The sequence below is a fragment of the Conger conger genome, chromosome 7, assembly GCF_963514075.1.
Source record: "Conger conger chromosome 7, fConCon1.1, whole genome shotgun sequence".
In the NCBI taxonomy this organism is placed as follows: Eukaryota; Metazoa; Chordata; class Actinopteri; order Anguilliformes; family Congridae; genus Conger; species Conger conger.
This window is the reverse complement of record NC_083766.1, coordinates 31,180,167-31,198,460: the sequence shown is the minus strand read 5'-3', so window position 1 is coordinate 31,198,460 and position 18,294 is coordinate 31,180,167. Positions and strand designations below refer to the sequence as shown.

The following is an 18,294-nucleotide window of genomic DNA, read 5'->3' as shown; positions in this document are numbered from 1 at the left end:
AGCCAATGATAATACGTTATTTTTGGGGTAAAAGTATGGGTGGTGCCTGGAGCGGCCAGTCCAATTCCTGAGTTGGGCCAGTGCCACCCTGGCCACCCAATTGGAAGCACCCCTGCCTGGAGGGATAGAGAAGTCTGGGAGGGTGGGTGGGTGGAGGGGTCTGTTTCACAAAGCCAAGCCTGTGAAGCAGTGAAGCCATCTGGTCTAATCTGGTACAGCACCTTTAGGGCTACAGCGTGCAGACCCGGCGTGTCTCACCCTGTCCTTCTCTCCCCGGCGCTCAGCTGCGGCTGGACGAGGCTCAGGAGGCCGAGTGCCAGGTGCTGAAGATGCAGCTGCAGCAGGAGCTGGAGCTGCTCAACGCCTACCAGAGCAAGATCAAGATGCAGACGGACGCGCAGCACGACCGCGAGATGAAGGAGCTGGAGCAGAGGGTGTCCCTGCGCCGCGCCCTGCTGGAGCAGAAGGTGGGCGGGGCCGGCCGCCGTGCGCTCTTTCATTGGGCAGAGCGGCTGTGTGCGGGATGACGTGGGGCGGTACTCGTGGGCGGGGCCGGCCGCCGTGCGCTCTTTCATTGGGCGGAGCGGCTGTGTGCGGAATGACGTGGGGCGGTACTCGTGGGGGGGGGGGGTAACGGCCGCTCGGCGAGCGGGGTAGACGCAGTCACCCGTCTCGTGAAATGTGATATTGTGATATTCAGTCATGGAGCTGTGTTGGTAATTGTGGCTTATGGGGTAATAATAGTTACTCTTGGCGTGGATGTAGTTGCTCACAATAGAGCTGCAGAATAATCCCTCCAGTCGTGGAACAGTTATAGTAACAGTAAGGGAGGAGTAACCCTGGCTCTTGCAGCAGTAGTCGCTCATAGAACAGTTATAGTAGCAGTACTGGAGGACTTCAGTAACCCTGGCTCTTGGAGTATCAGTTGGTCTTGCAGCAGTAGTCGATGATGGAACAGTTATAGTAACAGTAATGGAGCATTTCAGTAACCCTGGCTCTTGCAGCAGTAGTCACTCATAGAACAGTAATAGTAGCAGTAATGGAGGATTTCAGTAACAGTTGGTCTTGCAGTATCAGTTGGTCTTGCAGCAGTAGTCGCTGATGGAACAGTTATAGTAACAGTAAGGGAGAGTAACCCTGGCTCTTGCAGCAGTAGTCGCTCATAGAACAGTTATAGTAACAGTAAGGGAGGAGTAACCCTGGCTCTTGCAGCAGTAGTCGCTGATGGAGCAGTTATAGTAACAGTAAGGGAGGAGTAACCCTGGCTCTTGCAGCAGTAGTCGCTGATGGAGCAGTTATAGTAACAGTAAGGGAGGAGTAACCCTGGCTCTTGCAGCAGTAGTCGCTGATGGAGCAGTGGTGGTGGCAGTAATGGAGCAGTAACAGTCTCTCCCTGTGTGCAGATTGAGGAGGAGATGCTGGTCCTGCAGAACGAGCGCTCGGAGCGGATCCGCAGCCTGCTGGAGCGCCAGGCGCGGGAGATCGAGGCCTTCGACTCGGAGAGCATGCGCCTGGGCTTCAGCAACATGGTGCTGTCCAACCTCTCCTCCGAGGCCTTCAGCCACAGCTTCCCCGGGGCCCCCGGCAGCTGGTCGCACCACCACCAGGGCGGCTCCCAGGGGCCACACTGGGGCGGGGGGAGCGGGTCCGGAGGGGGCGGGGGAGGCCACCACAGCAGTCATCACCACCACCACCACCACCACCCCAGCCAGGGAGGGCCGTCGCAGCAGGCCTGGGGCCACGGCATGCCGGGCGGGGGCCCCCAACCCTGGGGCCACCCGTCGTCGGGGCCCATGGGGGCGGTGCCGCGGGCGGGGGGGGCGGCCCGGAACAGCCCCCAGGCGCTGAGGAGGACAGCCTCCGGGGGGCGCAGTGAGCAGGGGATGAGCAGGAGCACTAGCATCGCCTCGCAGATATCCAACGGGTCACACCTGTCCTACACGTAGACACGCCCATAGCTCCAGAGCAGGGCAAGGGGGACCGCCGGGCCCTGGGGAGGGGAGGGGCAGACGGGCCATGCCCTCGCTCCCCCCCCCTCCCCACGCACCGCTCTCTGTCTCTTTCTCCCTCTCCCGTTCTTCTTCTCCCTCTCTCCTCTCTTTCCCCACCTCCCCGTCCTCTCACCAGACCCCTGTGTGCAAGGGACAGTGATGGCTTCCGCCCAGGCAGCAGCTTGTCCGCAGCTGTCTGAAGTCCATCGGTCTCCCTGTGTTCACCTCAGCTTTGTCTAAGCCCACAGGGGCACGGTGTTGTCCAAATTCTCACTTAGATTCAAAATCCATCACCGTCAGGCTAAAATTCTGCACCCAAATCAGAAATCTGCATCCAAACCAGAATTCTGTAATTTTTTCGTTGCAATATATTTTCCCATCCTGATAATAATTTATTTCAAGATATTGCAGTGCGTCGCATTTTCAACAAGTCTCCAAAGGAGTCGAAACCTATTTGGGTGTGGACTCTTGGGTGCAATTGCTCCTCTCGTCCATACCCGACTCGTAATTGAGCGCTAAAGGCTAGACTCGCGGTTGTCATAGTCCGCCGTAGCCCTCTGGAAGTTGAGTTCTGGATTAGGCTGCTGACTTTGAATAATGCCCTTATCCACTTTAGTTCAGAGGAACACATTTTTCAGCTCCGTAGCTGGACTTGAAATTGAAGTGCAAAAAACTTTAAGCTGCTGGAGGGAAAGATGACAGAAGAAGGAAGCGGAGGCAGTGAGAATGTGAGGGAACGTGTTATTGGGGGAGCAGGTTTGTGACCGTGTCTTAGCCTTTAAAGCAGGGCAGTTTTTATATTTCTTTTCCTTTGTCAGGTTTTGCTCAGACCACTATCGCACTGCACCCTTTCCAGCAATAGCAGCTCTTGGTTTGTGCACTTTTTCCCCAGCGTCGAGTGGAGAAAGGTACACTCGACTTGCTGTGGAGCATGTATGGGTAGCTCTACGCGTTCAGAAAAAATGCACACGTGCATACATATACAGAAGCATCAATGTAACAGTCTCCTTTTCCAGACATCTCCACAAGGGTGATGTAATATTACACAGTCCCTATGGGCCCCACAAAGCCCTGCCCGCCACAGACCTTGAGAGATAACCTGGGGGTTTACGTTCATTTCTTAACTGAAATGACCCTGCTCACCCCTGCGCAAACAACCACTAACAGCCCAGCTGCAGCTGCTGCTACTTATTTAGCCCAGGTATGCCTGTTTTAGTGTTGATTCCAGTGCAGGCTACGTTCACCCAGTTAGCAGGCTGATGCTTTTAACACTTAGGAATGCAGTGCCAATAGTGAGATTGAACCTTTTTTTTTTCCATAAACACTAATTGCTCAGCTTTAATTTTTTTGTTTTAAAGCTTGATTTATCTATTGGATGAATACTACTTTTTACAATTAAATTTTTTCTTATTTTAAACCTGAGACAGACTTTAGGAAAAGAGCCACAGATGTAAGTACTGTAGTTTATTGTACTGTAAATCTCCAGAGGACTGTACGTCATTGCCATTGTGAGGTCACCGCCGCTGGTGTCATGGAAACCGGACCGCCTCATTCCGTTTCACAAATCAGCAGCCAAAACAGGCCGTGTGCCAAAATACATGCCAAAACAGGACAGGACAGGACAGGACAGGGACGGAGTCCTTACTGATAAGATGCGCTGAGGTTCTCAATGGAAACTTCCAGAACACTAAAACCGCATACAGGGCCGCTGTCCCATGGGGACCGTTCTGTCCGAGGGTTTAATTTTTGTAGATAGATGAAGGAAAGCACTGGAAGAAAAGCGAGGCTGTCGGGATGAAAGCAGCAGTGTTTCCCTGGACAGAACGCGATGAGCCACACTTTCACTTAGCCCCACATTCGCGTCACATGCACTGCTTGTGATCCTCCACCGGATCCAGTTCAGCTCTTTCTCACACTAAAAGTTGCTAAATAAACGTGTGGGTTATCGTGAGGTCCCCCCCCCCCCCCCCCAATCAATTTTGAGGCAGCCGTTTCTGAATCTCTTAAACTGGTTAAGTTTATTGTTTGTTGGTAAAGACGTGGTGTCAGGTGAATGTCCAGGAGAGTTTGCGTGGGACGAGTTGAGTCAGCGTTTGAAGTGATGGCCTTTCTGCAGCACGTACAGCACTTAATCACATTGCTGCGAGGGACATTTTGACTTTTTAGGGGGAAAAACAACAACGCATTAGTGTCCAGCTTGTCTGGGCTTCAGGGAGTGTAGTGCTTAAGCATGCTGGTGTGCCAACAAGATTTTATCACCCTGTCCCCTGCAAAATGTTGAACTGAAGGAAGGTGAAAGCACTGTTTTGGATTAGATGCAGAAGCACAGAATTATGGGAGCTAAATTGCCATTAGGCAATTCGACACTAAATTGCACAAAGGGACGGTCATGTTTCGCAGTTCACTGCATCGCCAGAGGGGGCAGTGTGCAGTGCGCTTTGCTGACATGGAGTACAACCCTTCAGCGAGTAATTCATACACTATTAATTCAGCACACTAATTACGCATCTCAGGTCCACTGTGGATCAGTGAAAAACAGTTGCTTGAGCGCTTGTACCTTGAAGACGTGGGGTACCCCAGCAGGACTTGGGAAGGAGTGCAGATGCAGGAAGCGTAGCAGGAAGTGGGAGCGCAGGTTGTAGCGAAAGACGTGTGGGCAATCGGCAATGAGGTTGTGAACTTCAGACATCCAAAGGTGGTGGCGTCGAGCAGAGTGGCCTTGGAATGGACTGCCCTGTCTGATATTGAGGAGATAAGAATGTTGGTGTGACAAAATGGCACTTATTTTTTGGTAAAGAAACATTTTTTCTTGGGTTTGTTAAAAGGACCCATAGAGTGAACAGTTTGTATATATGGTGGTTTTCCGAGTTGTATATCTCAAAAGAATGGGTTGGGGGCAATCTTACAGGTGTAACTTAAGTACACCTGACTGAGAGTTTAATGTTGCACAGGGAGAGAGGTGTAGAAAGGTGTAGTGGTTTCCTCACAGCAGCACTAGATAAGGAGCAGGATGGGAGAGCAGCTTGTGGAGGTACAGACCTCAGGGCCTGGGAGTCTGGGATTGTGTCAGTGTGTGGAACGTGTCATTTCTTCTCCCATTAATCAGGAAAGGCTGTTTTGCTTTTTTTCCCCTCAGAGAACTTTGGTATACGTGAACTTCAGATGTATGATGTTTTTTTCTTTGTTTTTTTGGGGGGTTTTTTGCAACAAAGCCAAATAACTGCTGTCCTCCAGATATATACAGGGTTTGAAAGTATGCATTTGCTGATTAAGCAGGGGGGGGGGGGGAAATCACATCCTTGAGAGGGAGTGATGACATAATTCAGGATGAAGTACCGCGAGGTAGCGGGCCGTGGAAGGAAGAGGGAAGTGCAAAATGTACAGTAAGCTGTTTGTTTCAGGCCCTGTGTTTCAGGCCCTGTGCTTCAGGCCCTGTGCTTCAGGCCCTGTGCTTCAGGCCCTGTGTTTCAGGCCCTGTGCTTCAGGCCCTGTGTTTCAGGCCCTGTGCTTCAGGCCCTGTGCTTCAGGCCCTGTGCTTCAGGCCCTGTGTTTCAGGCCCTGTGCTTCAGGCCCTGTGCTTCAGGCCCTGTGCTTCAGGCCCTGTGCTTCAGGCCCTGTGTTTCAGGCACTGTGTTTCAGGCACTGTGCTTCAGGCCCTGTGCTTCAGGCCCTGTGTTTCAGGCCCTGTGTTTCAGGCCCTGTGCTTCAGGCCCTGTGTTTCAGGCCCTGTGCTTCAGGCCCTGTGTTTCAGGCCCTGTGTTTCAGGCCTGCGGCGTGGTTTCCATGGCAGGCCAGGGAGAAATGTTAGCAGCTCAGGGTTAGCACGATGCGCGAGAAGGCTTGTCCATCCAATCAGACACATGAACTGAACTCCCATGTCTGCAAAATGCATCTGAAATGAGGAACAAGAGTCGTGAGCTGTATGCAGATGCACCAGTACACCAGCACTGCTGCTCAGATCACTGTGGAGTTACAATAACAAACCTCCTTACCCTGGAGGTTTACATAAATATGAAAAGCTGTGGTTTCAGACTCGGCCCATGATGTGTTGATGTTGACTGGTGTCTGTCTGGAGTTGAGCCCAGGGCAACAGAGGGCTGTTTCAGCCTCAGCCCCCACACTTCCTGTAGTGACCAGCGAGACCTGATTCACGCATGGGTGACCAAAAAGACACTTTCAAAATCTCTAATCCAAGCAAAATGTCAAGATGCCAAAGTAAGAAAGGATAGAAAGTTTTTATTGTAATTTAGTTGATGCCAAAAATGTACGTATGAATACACCGCATTAGTTGGCTTCTCTTTTGCCCATTTAAGCATATCTGGCATCATCTGGGTAAAATGTTGAGAGAATTTTACATTTGAACTTATCTGGGCTGTCAGCTACGGTGATGGTTAGTGTGCACTTTTCAGCCAATGACTCCCTCACACAAAACAATATGGTGTGCAGGCGTCCAATAGCTTTTCTCCTAGCACCTGTTGCCTAAGCCAGGTGTGCAACCTTATTCCCTTTATCGCCAATGGAGGAAAAAAAAAAAAAAGTTAAATCTCTCTCTCTCTCTCTCTCTCTCTCTCACACACACACACACTGTCTTTCTCTCTGTCTGTCTGTCTGTCTCTCTCTCGTCTCTCACACTCTGTCTCTCGCTCTCTCCCCCTCTCTCTCTCACACACACACTCTCTCTCTCTCTCTCACACACACACACACACACACTCTCTCTCTCTCTCTCTCTCTCTCTCTCTCTCTCTCTCTCTCTCTCTCTCTCTCACCCCGTCCGTCCCCCCTGCCCTGCGGCCTTCCCTCTCAGGCGCTCTGGGGGGGGGCAGGTTGTGACCGCTGAATGTTGTTCTGGGTGGGAGGGTGGCTCTGTGCTGCTACCCCCGCAGTGCCCCTGCCGGTCCTGCCCGCTACCATCTGCCTTCCTCCCTCACACCCTGGCACCCTGCACAGGGCAACTACCTTCAGATAACACAAGACTTCACACATTACGTATATACAGCTATATATGTACACACATATATATGTAGCTGTGTATATGTAGCGATATATAAACATTCAAAAGACTAAAGAAAATTCAGTAAGGAATTGGAAAATGTGGGAAAAGATGTGGATATATACAGTTAGTTTTGAGTGGGGTGTATAGGAAAAAAAAATGTTTATATTGTATATTTAGAATTTAAAAAGTGGAATAAAAAAAAACAAAAGTAAAAAAATAAACTGAAAAATTTGCTTGTATTGTGAAGACAAAAAAAAAGATAATTACTTGGTTTCTAACATTAATATTTAAAAGATAATTAAAAACACAGGCACGCGCACACACACGTATATAAGGAGGGAGTTTAACCAAAAGCCGCCGAGCTCTTCCCTGTGGTGTAAAATTAGGTATGAGCAGGGAGACCGGTCCTGGGTCTCTCCCCAGCCTTTTTTATTCTTGCTGACCGGTGTGCAGTACTGTCACCTCACGCACTAACCCCCTTTCGCAGATATCTGCTTCATTCCACTGTAGTCTCTGTCACTCTTTGCCGTCTGCTAATCCCACCGGCCCTCCTACCCGTTAGCACTCCTCCTGAAGCGCGACAGTCTCCTTCGTGCTGCCCTTTTCCCTCCCCCGCCCCGAGGTGCTTTAAGCCATACGAATGTTCCGGATGTAACTTATGCGTTCGCATGTGGGGTTTACCGCGAAACGCTGCTGTTCCGACGACTCCGCAGACTTTCTACTGCGCACTTGCTTCTCGCCTCAGCATATGTTTATAGTGAACGGACTGCTAACAGGGAAACATAATCATTTTAAATACGTTAGCAGAACATTGACCACAAGGTAACAACAAATTCAGTGCTTACTATGATCCACTTAAGTCCACAATTTTCTTGATTTGAGTTTGAATTCAGGCACAGATTCTGGTTATCATTGCGCCCCAAAAAGCTAATTGTGCAAGTTCAAGACGGGGCATGAAAGACAGAGGACGGTTAATTTGGTTGTGCGAAGGACCGTTCTGAATTGTTCGAGGGTCTTGCTGAAATGTAAATCATAGAAATGTTCCCCATATCCCCCAACAAGCAGAAACAATAAGAAATCCCTGACCTTGTCCTCTCTATCTTCGCTGATGTTATTGGGTACCTTTTCAAGTTCATGGGGCCAGAGGATGGGAGGGCTAGCCCAATCCTTACCAATGTTGATGATGGGATCTCCCCTACCCCCTGCATTTTTTAAGTCGACATTTTTAGATTGAGACCATATTTAAATATCGATCTTCACTCATTTTATTCTGTAGCCAAATTTCTGTTTTAAAAGCTTACCATCGTTTTATTTTTTTATTAACATTCCCTTGTGTCCTGCTGACTGAGACCGTGGCAAAGGGGGAGGAGAGACATTTAGGAGATGAATGTATAACGTGATTAAAAAAATAATAATGATTAAAAACAATAAGGAACGGATGTCCACCCCTCTGGTCAGACACTGTGCCATAACTGAGCTGCCAATGAACACACCCACGGCATCGGGTCCTCCAATGGAACTCCGTTTTAACTTTTTTTCTTTTGTGATGCGCGAGTAGATTTGTTGTGATTGGCTAAACAACTTGTCAGTCTCAGTCTCTGCAAATGCGGATAGCAGTGAGGGTGGTTGGGGGGGAGCGAGTCAATGAAAGTTGGAGGTGTGTCTCTGTACAGTGTATTTGTCAGTATTCTTTTTTTTTTGTTTTTATTTTTCTTTGAAGATCATATTTGACCTGGTTCAGCATTACCATTACAATCCATATATAACCTGTATTAAAATGTATAGATTGTGAAAACCTGTTACTGAATGTCTGAAAGATTACATAAAAGAAAGATTATTCATAAAATGACAAAAACAAAGTGAATTGAAAATGTATAAAAGAGGTTCAGAAATTAGCAGAAAAGAAAAAAAAGACTTAAGGGTCTAATGTAATATTTTGTTTGTAATTACTCCTTGTGTTGGCAGAGGGATACTGGACAAAGAATCAACTGTAATAAAGTAATTTTAGTACATCTTGAGTCCTGTCTCTTCATTCTGAGTGAGTCTCCTTAACCTGAGAGATTGACCCCAGTGTTAAAAGTGCTGGTAGAATGAAAGATCAATGGTCAAAAAATCTGTTTTCCCACGTTCAAGTTTTGTAAGTAAATAAAAAGCTGCCTACATCCTTTGTGTAATGTTTTATGGCTCTGGCTAAAATGTTGTTGTTTTTTTCAAAACTCTGGGGGAAACGTTTTATAATTTCCTTAAAGGTTATTTAAAGACAAATAAAAATGTAAATGTAAACAAGACCCATAAGTCCTGTTTTTCATTGCCTGAACTGAGGGTCCGTGTCATTAATGAGTGATGTATTCGTGAACGCATGAAGAGATGACCAGACCGTCTCCCATCAGGTCACGTGCTGTGTCAAACACGGATCGGTTTATTTCCCACTTTAAACAGAAGGGAAGAAACAACCTTTTTTAAACGGAAAAACACTGAACTAATTGAAAGAGTCGTTCTTTGGTAATCGCCCTCCGTTTCCCTGTGCCTCCTTCCCGGGGTGACGATCGAAGCCTTGCATTTCCTCTTTAATTATCCGACGAGTGTGAGTGCTAGTAAACACAAAAATTGGCACGTTTGGAATCGAGCGGCAGTTGTTCCTAGTCCCAGCTCGTGTGTGTCAATCGCTGGTCAACTCGACGGGGCTGTGGGCTGCTCGTTGTCTCCAGTACATGTATTTTGCTACCAGCCAGTGCTGTGAAATTATTTTTCCTCTGTTGTTGCATATTTGTCACACTGAATGGAAAGGGGAAACCAGCAGGCTGTGTTCAAGTACTACTTACTTGTACTACAAGTACTATCTAAGTACTACCAATTTCATTTGGTTGATTGAGCAAACAGGGGGCCCATTTCCTTTTCACAAGGATGATATGGGTGTTCGATAACTTTTGATTAAATTAAATTATTTAAAATATATATTTTTTGTGTTTGCTCCGGTTCCCCTTGTCTTGTATTACATTTTGTCTAAAGATTTGAAACGATTCGGTTTGACAAACAAGCAATAATAAAATAAATCCGGAAGCGGGAAAATACGGTACCTTTTCACGGTACTAGTAAACCATATATCTATATCTGTGCCCTTTGTTATTTTTAAGAATGAATACGTTCACACATGCAGTCCTGTTTGCTAGTTTGCTGCAGGATGTCCCAATTTATTTGCTTATATGGCCTTAATGCCAAAGTTCTGACGAAAACTGTTTTGGATGTCTTGCCTTTGTCCGTTGTATCTCGTGATCTTGCATCACTACATTGCGTGACTTGTTGCGTTTGCGTCTTGTGATCTTTTGTGTTGGTGCGGTGTATGATCACATTTCCCCGTACATCTTCCCCTTTTCTGAAGGAGGCTGGCTCTCGTTTAAATGCAGAGAATCATGATTTTCTAATAAATAAATAAAAGTATTAATAAATAATAGAGCTGGACAAGCAGGGAATACACTTTGATTTCCATTTTATATGTGGAGCTTCCAGTCACCAGGGGTCTCATTTGAATAATGCTCTTACAATCAAATTGTATCTTAAATGGTGGCTTATGCGGAATTATTTTTTTACAATCATTTTCTTTGTAAATGAGGGTTCCCCCTCTTTGTCTCCGCTAAAACAGGTTTTGTACCATCACATTTGTCCTAGGGCGCATGTTCTCCCCGTGTCTGCGTGGGTTTCCTCCGGGTTCTCCGGTTTCCTCCCACAGTCCAAAGATATGCAGGTTAGGCTGATTGGAGAGTCTAAATTGCCTGTGGGTATGAGTGTGTGAGTGAATGGTGTGTGTGCCCTGTGATGGACTGGCGACCTGTCCAGGGTGTATTCCTGCCTTTCGCCCAATGTATGCTGGGATAGGCTCCAGCCCCCCTGCGACCCTGTTCAGGATAAGCAGGTTAGGATAATGAATGAATGAATGAACATTTGTCCTATTGCTACACATTCCTAAATTTACCTTCACATTTTACCTTTTTTTCTATTCATCCCTCTTCCACTCTCCGTCACATTAAAATCAGGGATGCCTTGTTAGTTTGTTCCCAATGAATCAGGAAACCGTAAATATGTAAATACAAGGGACACGGTTTGGTTTTCTCTCCTGTTAGAGTCTGTAAAGTAAAAATGCTCGGTGTGCTGACATACCCAAGTTCTCTGCCTGTGGTTGAGACGTATCAGGCCACTTTCGCAGATGCAGACCTAGTCGGTAAGATTTTTGTGTTAAAACATTGTTACATGACCATTGTAAATCCCTTCCTATCATTGAAAAAGGCTCACTGACATGTCGACTCACCCTCTGCCTGTGTTTATAGTCTTTAAATTGAGGTTTCAAAATATACAGTTGACGGACCGACACTCTGTACCAAAACATTGTATAACTGTACAATAATTCAAGCGCATTGTTTGAAAATCGGTTGTAATTGCCACATCCAATGGCGTTTCAACGTCAGTGCGTTCACAGAGAAGGGGGAGGGATAAACAGTGTTGCGGTTTGAAGGGGTTTGTTGCTGCATTTCCTCTCCTGACCGCTAGAGGTCTGAAATTACCTATTGTACCTTTAAAAAAAGTATTCAGATGAACCGTGACAAATCTGAAAGTGTTCAGCAGCCCTCCTCAGCGTGTGTGTGACCTGTGCCAGGTGAACATGTCCTCTTCCCCGGAACTCTGCCCCTCCGAGTCGATGGAGAAGCGGACCAGCGGCCGCCTCGCCCTCCTTCGCCTGCGGGCCGTCACGGTGCTCCTCCTCCACTGGCTCCCCCTCGGCACCGCCCCCCTCGTCCCATTGGCTTTCCCCTCCTCCGCCCTCAGGAACTCCGCCACGACCCGGAAGTACTCCAGCAGCGCCTGGTGGCTCCAGCAGGGGGCGCCGTCGCCGTCCTGCGCGGTGAAGCCGCAGTGCCCGCCGCGGGCGGTGAGCGCCAGCAGGAAGTAGGGGCTGTTCTGGAACAGCTGCGTGGGCAGGGCGGGGGCGGGGGGCAGGAGCGGGTCGTCCAGGCTGCGGACGCACAGGACGGGCACCGCCACCTCGTCCGCATCCCGGAGCGGCTCGTTGCGCTCCCAGTAGTCGCCCCAGGCCACCTCCTCCCTCTCATCCGTCTGCCCCGCCCTGGCCCCACTCTGCCCCACACCCCTATCCCCGCCGCTGCCCCCTGGCTGCCCCGCCCTGGCCCCACTCTTCCGGGACCCTCTCTCAGAGCAGAAGATGGCCACCTCCAGGTCCCTCTGAGAGGAGCAGGCTAGCAGCCGCTCCACATCCAGCACGGCACTGAGTGCACTCGCATACCTATGAGGGAAAAGCACCAAGCACATGCCTGTAATGTTGTGGGACTAGAATATGCTATCATTTCTAATGTTTAGAAATGTTACATTTTACATTTACATTTAGATTTAACATTTCGGTTGTATATTTACATATAACATTTACACTTGTAATAATTTACACTAATTATACACATATAATTTTCCAACATTACTCTTGGAAGTAATACTGAATTTTTGATGAATTTCTGTATCGTTTAAAAAAGTGATATTTAGAAATTGCAATGAGGGAGCAATTTGCCAATGCTAAATTTACAAATATGTAGCAAGATTACATAATGTGCAACAGTTTACAAATGACAACCTATAGGTTTCAGGGTGCTTCCGCACTTCAGTGATTAAAGTCACACATTGAAAGATTTCCTCCTTTGGCTCCCTTAGTGCATACAGGTTTAACCACATTTTCAAACTGACAGCAGTCGTAGTTATGGGTGGGTACCATTAACAGTTTGCAGATACTGGTGCTAAAACAATACTAAAGAGAAGCTGAAATCAAAATTCACTTATAGTCAATTCTTCATAACCATACAAGCGCATCTTAAAGTATATATATCCCATGCAGTTAATAAAACTGCAATACTTGTGTATTTTCACACCAAAGCTTTCTTGCATCCACTTCCTGGAAAACTTGTCACTGACTGTCAGTGAGTGACGTAAGCTAGTGAAGTAGTGCAGCACCTAAATGAGACACTGAAATCTGCGCTATGATTCGGTCGGGTAGGTACCGGTCGCATGGAAACTCACCTGCTGAGCTGCAGCTTTTGGTAAAGCAGCACTCCCCAGCGGTACAGGGGAGGCAGGGGCATGTCGAACCACAGCTGCCCCTGCAGGACCGGCGACAGGCAGGCCGCGGCCGTCAGGTAAGAGGAGGACCCACACTCCCCCAGGTAGGACAGGAGCAGGCCAGACCCCGAGCCTTCGCTGACGGCGAGCAGAGCGGATGCTGGGTGGCGGTAACGGAGGTAAGTCACAGCCTGGACCAGGTCAGAGGGATCCCCGAACTCCTGGAACTTGGGAGTGACCAGGGGGCAGCCGCCCTGGCCGCGACGATGGAACACCACAGGGCAGTACCCCTGTCGCAGAGCCAGGGCACACAGCCGGATCAGATGGGGGGTTACCCTGCCCCACGAGTTGGGGATGAGAATGAGGACGGGGGGGCAGGAGGTGTGGCAGCCCAGGGCCCTCCCTCCTCCACCTCCTCCTGCCCCCTGCTCTTGCTTTGCACCGCCTCCCCTCCACTGCTCTGCCTCCTCTTTTGGACCCACCGCCCAATCCAAAGCCACCACGCCCCCATCCTTCACCTGCAGGTAGTCCCTGGCAAACCGTATCCCTTCGTTGGCTCCCGGGGGCCCTGCCAGGCTGCAGAGGGTCTGTATGTTTGGGTCCCCCCAGGGCCAGGATGCCAGGCTGGGCCGGGCCAGGGACTGGCAGTTCCGGAGCAGGAACTGGGCTAGTGCCGTGGCCTTGCAAACCAGCTGAGGACCCTCTATGTCCATCCTACTGTCAGCGACCAATGGGAGTTCCAGGAACCAGCACAGCCACACCCACAGCAAGCTGCTAACTCCCCACACCAATTGCCCCACGCTAGCCCGCACTGGGGGCCAATGGAAAAGCAGGGCGGTAACGAACAGGACCAGAGAGGGCAGCAGGCACAACACAAGCTCCCGCATGACAGGAATCTTCAGCAAGGCGGTTAGCGGCGAGGGAAGGGTTAAATCTGACCCATCGTACAGCTTCGTAGTGCTCCCTTCTTTTCAGTACCCCACTCAGTGGACTCAGTGGACTTTCTGCTTTGGAGCGAACAGAATAATGTGGCTCTGACCAGCCGTGAGCCACTCGTCCTTTAGCCCTGTCGAATCTCTCCCTCTGAGATACGGTGAATGCACCTCCTCCTCTCCCCACCCCGCCCCCCAAATCCCCTCCCTCATTGCCTCCGTCAATCATTAGCAGTGCCCACCAGTGAACGAAAGGTCTCTTCTCTCCGACCCCGACAATGTCCCCCGCCCCCATATCGCACCGTGATCAAATAAAACTCAAATTCAAAAGCAAGAACTGAACTGAACTCTTTTACCATTTACCATGATGCATCACCCAGAACAAGTTGTGTCGTGTTGCAAATCTAACCAGAAATAAACCAAAATGAATTTGAAACTATGTGATTTTTTCAGCTCTAAAGAAACTGATTTTTCAGCACTGAAGTGCAAAAACTGATAAACCAATTAAAATACATAGAACACACAAAGTATGTATGTACATTATATATTATGAGCTGTACACTAGCCTAATCACTCTGTGTTGGTCATCACAAAATGGCAATCTTATCCTGAATAACGCTGAAGCATACAACACCATATCATTGATGTTAACAGGTCAAATTTGCAACACGACATGCAGTGGATTAACCAGTAACTACAGCCCCAGTTCACTGACGTGTGTGCATACGAAGATAAAGGTCATTTTCTGTGCGATCCTGCTGGATGGACGCCGTGGTGGAGCTGTCGTGCCGTACCCAGATAAAGAACAAGCCGACGAGCACCGTGGACCGGAACCAAACCGTGACGGTCAGCTCTGAGGCTGGCTGCTTTGTAGAACTGGCTCTGGTTTCCTCCAGAGGGAGAGCTCCAGTCAGCGGGATTCCCCGCCTCCTGCCACCTCACCACGCAAGGCCAACTCTCCCGGCTGATCAGCTGCTAGCATTCTGCCTCTGCCAGAGGCTCCAGGAGTGTGCAGGTGAAGCTGCATGCTGGGTTTTCAGACAGCTCATGGATAGAGAGCTGGTGGGGAAATGGGACCGCTGGTGGGAGGTATGGTTATTAAAGTTTAAATATCACTCTGCATGTTTTTCCCTATTTTAATAGCATGACCACTTGTATTTTGATATGTCATGGTTTGTGTGCATGTTTTTGACCAGTTAATAAAGAACAAAGAGCAATCTGAATTTGGAATGGGCTATAGTACACCCTGCTGCTGCATGTTTTTGATACACATGCACACACACTATTTGATTCAGTTACCCCAAGCTGACGGTCTTTCCCTCAGACTCCCACACCAGTATCACCGTAGACACTGTTCCTTGTGAAACATCAGAAGTCAGTGAAGCTCCCGCTAAATGTGCCCCACCTACTGTTTTTTCAAAGTTACATTCAAGTAACTTTCTAACCGTGGTTGCAAAGATAACTGGCAGTTGGGCCAACTTTTTTTTACACGAGCAGTAAGCTCAGTGGTAATCGCCAAACTCAGGAACCACACCGATGTGGAAGCACCTATACTTTTTATCCCTCATTTACTTGTGTTGCCTTCATTTTGGTAGTTGCACATAATGCACATAAACTTAAGTTTCAATTGCAGAAACACAAATAAGTCAGTAGTAGAAATGCAAAAATGTACAAAAGAATTTAAGAATAGCTTGTGAACTGATTAGCGCATAGTTTGTGAACAGGCGAGTGAGAAAATGTGTGACCACATGAAATATATTTATGCACGTATACATACACAGGCACAATCAAAACAGATTCAGTCCTTTAAGACAATTAACAGGTTATTTATTTATTACAAATGTACAATTGAGTGTCCATAACTTTTATTCTAACACTTTTAAATCTATTTTGTACAGGTTAACTCAAACTGTCTTCCAAGACACAGCCCCCCCCCACCCCACCCCACCACCCCATAATCTCCCATGTAGAGTAGCAGGATGCGTACTGTAAGAAAATACCGCCAGGAGAGCCATAGCGGTCTGAGCAGGGGTGTGAGAGTGTGTGTGTGTGTGTGTGTGTGTGTGTGTGTGTGTGTGTTCACTTCTGAAGGTCTGTGTTTTATCAGTGCTATGCATACGTATCCACGTTAAAACGTCTAACAAGGCAGGCACTGCAGCTGCTGGGGAGTCCACACGGAAAAGGAACTGTACTGTTTGAAGGAAGCGATGAGTGGATGAATGTGTCTCTGCAGAACACGTCTAAAGGCAGTCTGAGCCAGGCCTGGGGCCTAGGCCATCCCAATGGTAAGGAAACAACCTCCCTACCTCTTCCTCAGGACAAACAATGGCGGTACACGTGGATTTTGGATGGGAAGGCAAACAAAACAGTTTTATATAACCCATAGCTTATAAAAATAATGTATAATGAAAATACAGCATATATGCATATTTACTCTTCTGTTCAATTGTTTTCTCCGTGATGAACAGACTATGATGGACAGGCATGGCTGGTGCGGGGTAGGATGAGGTGGGGGCGGGGGGGCAGGGGGGCATCATTGGCACTGAGTTTGTGTGTGTGTGTTGGGGGCGTGCTCCGTTGCCCATGTGTTCACTCAAACTACAGTATATAAACTAAATTTGCAGGACATGTGCAAAAGCAATATTGATCATTACCACTACAAACCAGCTTGCACCACTTTGACACAGTCTACAAAAATCAACCCCACCCACACCCCCACTGTAGGGGAAAAAAAAACAAAAAACGAATGTAGAAAAACCACAAAAATTGGCAGCAATATGGATAAGACTTGGTACAGAGGCGTAATGTAAACTGGGGTGGTTCTGAAGAGCAAGCCACTGAGCGTTTCGCCATGGTAGCAGAGCTGGGTGAACTCTTACGGGGATTACGCACTAGACTGGCCGCCTCACTGAACTGCCTCTTTCCTTACTCTGTGCGAAGACTCTCCCAAATCAATGTTCCGTCCCAAACGGACTTCAGAAGCAGAGGCGTGCCGACGTAACATGCGACCGACGCGGTAACGCTTTAGTGAGGTGCGTTACCTGAGCCGGTAAGAGGGCGGAGCTCAGAGTCGGGAGACCCCACCGTCAGGGCGTCCTGCTGTCAGTATATCCCATCACCTCATCGGGCACACGCCTTCAGGCGTTGACTACAGGTTAGGCAAACTCGTCTGCTCACCCGGACTACAGAGAGAGGGGTCTCGTGTCTTCTTTGAGCCCGATTCTGTTCCACTAAGCACTTAGTGAGAATGCGACACCCTTTCCCAACACCTTCCAACTCAGATCCAGAGGCCTGGCTGGGGTTAATGAGGGTCCCAATCAACTCCACAAAGGTCATCTCCATCCCCCCCCCTCCCTCGGTAAACGCTCTCCCTTCCCTTTCTCAACTACTGGTATCCGTTCTAATCCGGCTTATCGCCGGCACCTTACAGCAAATGAAGCATGGAATCATCCGGAGGCATGGAAACAAAGCTTTGAAGTCCATTGGTGGAAGGGGATAGCTTGTAGCTTTGGGCACCCAATCCCAGTGCTTGTGGAATAAGACCCATCCAGTTAAAATGAGAGGCTGACGAAGGTGGTGAACGCTGTACAATTTCAACAGACGTTTCTTCCCCCTCAACGACAACCAACGAACATGGTGTAACAAAAAAACAAAAACAAGAACTAACAGATAATACATACAAAAATAATATAACAACACGACGATAATGATGCAAAATAATAATAAAAATTATAATAATTCCAGTGTTTGTTTTTTTTTTAAGTCAGTACTTTAGTCCCAAGAGGTATAGGCCAACAGAAATGCACACAGAAAATAAAATGGAAAAAATTAAGATTAAATCAAAGAAAGAGGGAAAAAGTCTCAGTTCAGCGATGGCAATGTTACTGACCCTTCTGAGATCTGGGCCATGGAGGCAAGGTGCTGGACCTGCCCAGGCATGCTGAAGGCCCAGTCAGGCTGTTAGTCTGTCTCTCTAAATCATTTCCACATGTCTGTACACTTCAGAAAGAGGGAGAAGTTCAGAGGGGATGTCAACATGGAGAGAGAGAAATAAAGGAATAACCCACCTGTCCACTGCATTTCAGCACTCATCTTTAGTGTTTTCTGTTCTTAAATATATTTAATCTCATTGGTAGTGATAACTCCATCATTTTCTTTAACATTTAGTTTATTTCTCAATTTCTCTCCCCTATTTCCTTTCTCTTTGTCCATTCCTTCCATTACCCCACGTCCTGTTCTCTTCTTTCTGCTCCATCCCACTGCCCCC

The 18,294-nt window shown here is 48.1% G+C and overlaps 2 protein-coding genes across 2 annotated transcripts in view; one reads left to right on the top strand and one right to left on the bottom strand.

Moving 5' to 3' along the window:
• The window catches only part of LOC133132146 (serine/threonine-protein kinase TAO1-like), a 45,603-nt gene extending 40,115 nt beyond the window's left edge, over positions 1–5,488 (top strand). Inside the window, 2 exon segments of the mRNA XM_061247349.1 lie at positions 188–467; positions 1,404–5,488. Coding sequence (XP_061103333.1) covers positions 188–467; positions 1,404–1,946 — 823 coding nt within the window. The 3' untranslated portion in view covers positions 1,947–5,488.
• A 6,119-nt stretch (positions 5,489–11,607) lies between these two features.
• Positions 11,608–14,164, bottom strand: LOC133133271 (protein ABHD15). Its single transcript, XM_061249374.1, has 2 exons — positions 13,057–14,164; positions 11,608–12,277 (listed from the first exon to the last, which is right to left on the bottom strand). Exons 1-2 carry the CDS (start codon positions 13,980–13,982, stop codon positions 11,608–11,610), a joined length of 1,596 nt encoding a protein of 531 aa, XP_061105358.1. The 5' UTR covers positions 13,983–14,164.
• Between the last annotated feature and the right edge of the window lie 4,130 nt (positions 14,165–18,294).